Below are 7,572 nucleotides of genomic sequence, written 5' to 3'. Positions count from 1 at the left end.
ATATCATCTATAAGCGCTGAAATAGAATTAAACACCATCAAAACCTCTTTATTACCCTCTATATCATAATGTCATCCCCTTCATGTCATCTATAGGCGCAGGAATGGGATTAAACATCACCGAAACCGCTTTATTATCCTTTATCTTATCTATAAGAGCTGAAATAGAATTAAACACCATCAAAACCTCTTTATTACCCTCAATATCACAATGTCATCGCCTTCATGTCACCTATAGACGCAGAAATGGGATTAAACACCACCGAAACTTCTTTATTATCCTCTATCTCATCTATAAGCGCTGAAATAAGGTTAAACACACTAAAACCTCTTTATTACCTTCTATATCACAATGTCATCCCCTTTATAATATCTATAGACGCAGGAATGGGATTAAACACCAACTAAACCTCTTTATTATCCTCTATCTCATCCATATGCGCTGAAATAGGGTTAAACACACTAAAACCTCTTTATTACCCTCTATATCACATGTCCCCCCTTTTATAATATCTATAGACGCAGGATTGGGATTAAACCCCACCAAAACCTCTTTATTATCCTCTATCTCATCTATATGTGCAGTAGTAGGATTAAGCACCATCAAAGTTTCTTTATTACCCTCTATGTCACAATGTCACCCACCTTTATGTCATCTATAGACGCATGAATGGGATTAAACACGCCTGAAACCTCTATTATCCTCTATCTCATCTATAAGCACAGGTAAAGGATTAAACACCCTCAAAACCTCTTTATTACCCTCTATATCACATGTTATCTATAGATGCAGGAATGGGATTAAACACCACCGAAACCTCTCTATTATCTTCTATCTTATCTATAAGCACAGGTATAGGATTAAACACCATTTTTAGCAACAGCTATCCACTTTTTAGATACAGGAAGTAGTAATAATGCTTCAAATCACTTCTAACTCCCTTTATAGACTGATAAACAGATTCAAAATCCCTTAAACTTCCCTAAATAGGATCAGAATCTTTAAAACTGTCCTAAAATAGGATTAGAACCCTTAAAACATCCTTTGGACCCTTTTTAATGCAATCCAACCCTCCACACAGACATTGAGAGAATGGAGCGGGTGGAGCCTATTCTGAAGTTCTACGTGGGGCCAACTCTCCTCCACTGGGCGGCATCAAAGGGCTACCATGACCTGGTGGTTGACCTCCTTGTTCGGGGCTTGTCTGTGAGTGTATGGGGGGGGAGAGAGAGAGAGAGAGAGAGAGAGAGAGAGAGTTGATAATGCAGAAATGTTAATCTGTCACTAGAACCATAAAAAAAAAAAAAACCTTTGAAAACCTGCATCACTTCAGCTGCATCACTTCAACTAAGCCTTTTTAAAAAAGTGTTTCTCCTGTTGATAATGCAGAAATCTTGTTAATTTGCCACTAGAACCATAAAAACACCCTTTAAAAACCCTTGTCATTTCAACTACAACCTTTGGAATGCAGAAATGTTGATAATCTGTCTTTAAAAACGTAAAAACATCCTTGAAAACCCTCGTCACTTCAGCTACAGCCTTTGCAATGTAGAAATATTGTTAAACTGCCACCAGAACCATAAAAACTTCCTTGAAAACCCTTACCACTTCAACTACAGCCTTTGGAATGTAGAAATCTTGTTAATCTACCAAAACCATATAAAACACCCTTGAAAACCCTCGCCACTTCAACTACAGCCTTTGGAATGTAGAAATCTTGTTAATCTGCCACTAGAACCATAAAAACAGCCTTGAAAACTCTTGCCACTTCAACTAGATTACTAGAAGGAAGAAAGGCTTTTAGTGAGATCCAAGTATTATGTTGGCATCCCTGACTGCCCCCCAAAAAAATCCCCTGACTAGCACAGTAAACCAAACATACCTGCCTTTCATAAACAGTCACATTTCATCGTTCAACTGAGAGAAAAAAAAAAAAAAACACAAATTAAGCCAGTTTTGTTGACATCCGCAAGTGAGACGGAGTTTGTTCAGCCACATACACTGTTTCAACCACCACCACCACCACCACTACTACCATCACCGCCGTGTCTTCTGCAGGTGGATGCTTGTGACCGGTTGGGCCGCACTCCACTGGGGCTGGCCACCTTTGCCGGCCACTCTAGCACTGTCAGCACCCTGCTGCAGGAGAACGCCGCTCTCTCTGCTGAAGGTGGGAAAGAGAGAGAGAGAGAGAGGGGGGGGAGGATAGGGAGGAATATATAGACACAGAGAGAGAGAGAGAGAGAGAGAGAGAGAGACCCCCTAACCTAACCTAACCTAAGCTAACACCCCCTAAACCTAACCTAACCAAACCTAAGCCAACAGACAAGGACTGGAGAATAATATCGCGTGAGGAGGTTGGTCTCTGCTTAGTTCGGGTCATTGAAGAAACTGCCGTGTGTTCCTTTGACGCGGCGAGGTCAGAATGCTTCACTCTGCTCTACCTGGCCGCCCAGCAAGGCTACCCGAACATGATGCATCGGCTTCTGTCCCTGAAGGTGTGCTTAGGCGCGTTTTGGGATGTTTTTTTTAAGGGTGTTTGAAGTGTTTGGGGTGTTTTGGGGAGTTTGTTGTCTTTTGGGGGAGTTTTGGGGTGTTGGGTGTTTTTTGGGGTGTTTGGTGTGTTTTTTTGTGGGGTTTTGGGTGTTTTTTGGGTGTTTTAAGGGTATTTGGGTAGTTTTGGGTTTTTGGGAATGGTTCAAGATGTTTTTGAGATGTTTGCAGTAGTTTGGGGATAGTTTGGGTGTTTAAGGTGTTTTTGGAGAGTTTTGGTGTGTTTTAAATGTGTTTTGGGGTGTTTTTTGGTGTTTGGGGTGTGTTTTGAGTGTTCAAGGGTGTTTTGGGGTGTTTAAAGTTGTTTTTGGGTGTTTAAGGGTGTTTTGGGATGTTTTTGGTATGTTTTGGGGATATTTAAGGGTGTTTTTGTGATGTTTTGGAATGTTATTAGCCTCACACAACCCAACCTAACCTAACTTCACAACCCCAGGTATCACCAGACGTACGTAACAACCAAGGCGAAACCCCGCTGTTTGTCACGAGCCTGGCAATGCCCTCTTCCCCCCTTCACATCACAAGGCACTGGGGTCAGGTCAGGTCAGGTAAGGTCAGGTTGGGTTGGGGTTTGGTTAGGTTGTTGTTGTTGTTGTTGTTGTTGTTTGTTTGTTTGTTTGTTTGTTTGTTTGTTTGTTTGTTTTTGCTTGTTCATCCTTGCTTGATTCTCTCTCTCTCTCTCTCTCTCTCTCTCTCTCTCTCTCTCTCTCTCTCTCTCTCTCTCTCTCTCTCTCTCTCTCTCTCTCTCTCTGTTTATTAGTATTATTATATAGAACTATTACTACTACTATTACTATTAAGTAAATCCTCAATACATTACTAGTAGCTTGTTATACTATTATTGTTATTATTATTATTATTATTATTATTATTATTATTATTATTACTATTATTATTATTATTATTATTATTGTTAATATTATTACACTTTTGATGTATATATTTCATTTCTGTGTGTGTATGTGTGTATGTGTGTGTATTTTTAAATATTCGGTGTATGATGTTGACACACACACACACACACACACACACACACACACACACACACACACACACACACACACACACACACACACACACACACACCACTCTCTCTCTCTCTCTCTCTCTCTCTCTCTCTCTCTCTCTCTCTCTCTCTCTCTCTCTCTCTCTAAAACACAAAAAAACATTATTATTCACCTCCAAACACAGCCAAACACACACATCCATTTTCCTTTACCCTATAAACACTCAATCCCCTTCAAACACCCCAAAAACACCCCAAACCACCCATTTTCTATTTCAACCAACCCTAACCAAATATAACCTAGCCCAAACACTCCATAAAAACCCTTAAACACCCAAAAACACCCCAAAAACACCCCCAAAAACACTTCTAAAACACACATTTTCTACTAAAACACACATTTTCTATTTCAACCACCCATAACCTAACCTAGTCAAAACACCCAAAACAAAACAAAAAAATCCAGAAACACACCAAAAACACCAAGAAAACATCCAAAAACATCCATTTTCTATTTCAGCTACCCCTAACTTAATGTAACCTAGCCGAAACACTCCAAAAAACACCCTTAAATAACCAAAAACCATACCAAAAAACACCCAAAAACACCCAGAAAACACCAAAAAACAACCCAAAACATCCAAAACACCCCAAAGCAACACCAGGTCCCCTACATCTCAAACCCACCCAGAACTAACGCAGACACTCTTACAGGTGAACTTGAAATCGTACAACAGCTTCCCCCCCACACAGGCCTACCAAGACCTGCCAGCACCATATGAGGGACATGGAGATCAGAAAATATTATGACCTTAAGCACATTGGTGATGAGGGTCACGATCACCAACGTCATGGAGGCCATACTTGAGTCGGCCTTTCAGTTAATTCTGCAGCTGTATATCGTTGGGACGCATTACACTGAGCTGGACCAGGTTTGTGTGTTTGTGGGGGAGGGTTTGGGGGATGTTTGGGTGTGTAAAGGTGTTTTTTGTGTGTTTTTGTGTGTTTTGGTTTGTTTAAGTACATTTAAATGTGTTTTTTTTGGTGTTTTAGTTAAGTTTTAAGTGTTTAAGTAAGTTTTACTGTTTAAGCCGTGTGCTACCACAATAATAACCCCTGGTAAACCACACAACACACACAAAACATAAAAAAAAAAACACCATTTCTATCTTCTATCAAAATCTTTTAGAGATTTTGGTGAAACTTTTGCTGTTGCCTTGAACATATCAAAAGCTTTTGATAGAGTCTGGCACAAAGCTTTGATTTCCAAACTACCCTCCTACGGTTTCTATCCTTCTCTCTGTAACTTCATCTCAAGTTTCCTTTCTGACCGTTCTATTGCTGCTGTGGTAGACGGTCACTGTTCTTCTCCTAAATCTATTAACAGTGGTGTTCCTCAGGGTTCTGTCCTGTCACCAACTCTCTTCTTATTATTCATTAATGATCTTCTAAACCAAACTTCTTGTCCTATCCACTCCTACGCTGATGATACCACCCTGCACTTTTCCACGTCTTTTCATAGACGTCCAACCCTTCAGGAGGTAAACATAGCACGCAGGGAAGCCACAGAACGCCTGACTTCTGATCTTTCTAAAATTTCTGATTGGGGCAGAGCAAACTTGGTATTGTTCAATGCCTCAAAACTCAATTCCTCCATCTATCAACTCGACACAACCTTCCAGACAACTATCCCCTCTTCTTCAATGACACTCAACTGTCCCCCTCTTCTACAGTGAACATCCTCGGTCTGTCCTTTACTTATAATCTGAACTGGAAACTTCACATCTCATCTCTAGCTAAAATAGCTTCTATGAAGTTAGGTGTTCTGAGACGTCTCCGCCAGTTTTTCTCACCCCCCCGCTGCTAACTCTGTACAAGGGCCTTATCCGTCCATGTATGGAGTATGCTTCACATGTCTGGGGGGGTTCCACTCATACTGCTCTTCTAGACAGGGTGGAATCAAAAGCTTTTCGTCTCATCAACTCCTCTCCTCTAACTGACTGTCTTCAGCCTCTCTCTCACCGCCACAATGTTGCATATCTAGCTGTCTTCTACCGCTATTTTCATGCTAACTGCTCTTCTGATCTTGCTAACTGCATGCCTCCCCTCCTTCCGCGGCCTCGCTGCACAAGACTTTCTTCTTTCTCTCACCCCTGTTCTGTCCACCTCTCTAATGCAAGAGTTAACCAGTATTCTCAATCATTCATCCCTTTCTCTGGTAAACTCTGGAACTCCCTGCCTGCTTCTGTATTTCCACCTTCCTGTGACTTGAATTCCTTCAAGAGGGAGGTTTCAAGACACTTATCCACCAATTTTTGACCACTGCCTTGACCCTTTTACAGGACTGGCATTTCAGTGGGCATTTTTTTTATTGACTTTTGTTGCCCTTGGCCAGTGCCTTCTTACATAAAAGAAAAAAAAAATGTCACCCCTCCATCACTTTCTACAACATCATTACCACCACCACTCTTACACCACCCAAACACCCAAAAACACCAAAAAAAAAAAAACATAAAAACACACAAAAAAAAACAGAACACAAAAACACCCCAATCACCACTATTTTTCATTTCAAATACCCCTACCCTAACTTAACCTAGCCAAAACACACAAAAGTACCCATAAACACATAAAAACACCCCGAAAACACTCAAAAACATCCTAAAAATACACAAAAGTACCCCAAAAAACACACAAAAACACCCCAAAACACCCTTAAGCATCCCTAAAACACCTCAAAAACATGCAAAAATACCTCAAAACACCCTAAAGTACCCAAGAAACACACATAAACACCCAAAAACACCCTTAAACATCCCAAAACACACAAAAACACCCGAGACAACCACTCCATCATTACCACCCCTCCTCCTCCTCCTCCTCCTCCTCCTCCTCCTCCTCCTCCTCCTCCTCCTCCTCCTCCTCCTCCTCCTCCTCCTCCTCCTCCTCCTCCTCCTCCTTTCCCACAACAGGCTTATGATGTGACACTGGGCAGCATCCTATCTTTGTCACCACTGGGCCACAACACCCAGCTCTCAAAACAGGTGTTCTCTGTCCTCATCTCCCTCGTGTCCCTCACCTGGTCCTTCACGTCCTACCACAGGTTCTCAAAACTCAGAGGGCTGACTATTTTAGACACACTGCCCCTCCTGTTCACAATATTCTTCCAGGTAAGGTCCTATGGGGGTTATTTTAATTGTTTGTTTTGTGTTTTTAAGTGTATTTGTGAGCTCTGAAGATTTTTTTTGTGTGTTTTTGGGTTTTTTTGGGTGTTTCAGGGTGTTTTTGGGTGTTTTAAGGTGTTATAGGTTATTTTGGGGTGTTTTGGGATGTTCTTGAGTGAATTTTGGGTGCTTTTGGGATGTTTAAGGGTGTTTTTTGGTGTATTTGTGAGTTTTGACTGTTTTTTCTTGTAAGTAAATTTGGGGGTTTAATTTTTAATTATTTAATTAATTTATTTATTCATTTATTTTTTATGTGTGTGTGTGTGTGTGTGTGTGTGTGTGTGTGTGTGTGTGTGTGTGTGTGTGTGTGTGTGTTTAGGTACAATTATGAGGTTAAAATAATAATAGTAATAATAATAATAATAATAATAATAATAATAATAATAATAATAATAATAACAACAACAACAATCTGTGTCCGCAGGTGGTGTCCCACGCCATCGCCTGTACAGTGTTCACTCTGGCACACACGTGGAAGGTGTTTGTGGTGTTGGGTGTACACTTTGTGATGGTGCTGGTATTTAAACTCAAGCTGGAGGAGAGGTGAGGATGTGTGTGTGTGTGTGTGTGTGTGTGTGTGTGTGTGTGTGTGTGTGTGTTGCCCTGTCTTTCATTGTTGAGATTGGTGAGGCTCTGTGTGTGTGTGTGTGTGTGTGTGTGTGTGTGTGTGTGTGTGTGTGTGTGTGTGTGTTGCCCTGTCTTTCATTGTTGAGATTGGTGAGGCTCTGTGTGTGTGTGTGTGTGTGAATTGAATTTATTGAGTAAGCTCAGACTTTATATAAAAGTATGGAG

General features: G+C 40.9%; 1 protein-coding gene across 1 annotated transcript in view; it reads left to right on the top strand.

The window, feature by feature from the left end:
* LOC135098169 (ankyrin repeat domain-containing protein 23-like) overlaps positions 1-7,365 on the top strand; it is a 29,574-nt gene extending 22,209 nt beyond the window's left edge. Inside the window, exons 3-9 of the mRNA XM_064000419.1 lie at positions 1,082-1,206; positions 2,059-2,170; positions 2,326-2,498; positions 2,987-3,098; positions 4,271-4,488; positions 6,660-6,726; positions 7,205-7,365. Of these exons, the coding sequence (XP_063856489.1) occupies positions 1,082-1,206; positions 2,059-2,170; positions 2,326-2,498; positions 2,987-3,098; positions 4,271-4,338 (590 nt within the window). The 3' untranslated portion in view covers positions 4,339-4,488; positions 6,660-6,726; positions 7,205-7,365. The remainder of the gene's footprint in view (positions 1-1,081; positions 1,207-2,058; positions 2,171-2,325; positions 2,499-2,986; positions 3,099-4,270; positions 4,489-6,659; positions 6,727-7,204) is intronic.
* Positions 7,366-7,572: the final 207 nt, after the last annotated feature.

The sequence above is a fragment of the Scylla paramamosain genome, unplaced genomic scaffold (genome assembly GCF_035594125.1).
Source record: "Scylla paramamosain isolate STU-SP2022 unplaced genomic scaffold, ASM3559412v1 Contig48, whole genome shotgun sequence".
In the NCBI taxonomy this organism is placed as follows: domain Eukaryota; kingdom Metazoa; phylum Arthropoda; class Malacostraca; order Decapoda; family Portunidae; genus Scylla; species Scylla paramamosain.
This window is presented reverse-complemented; position numbering and strand designations above follow the sequence as displayed.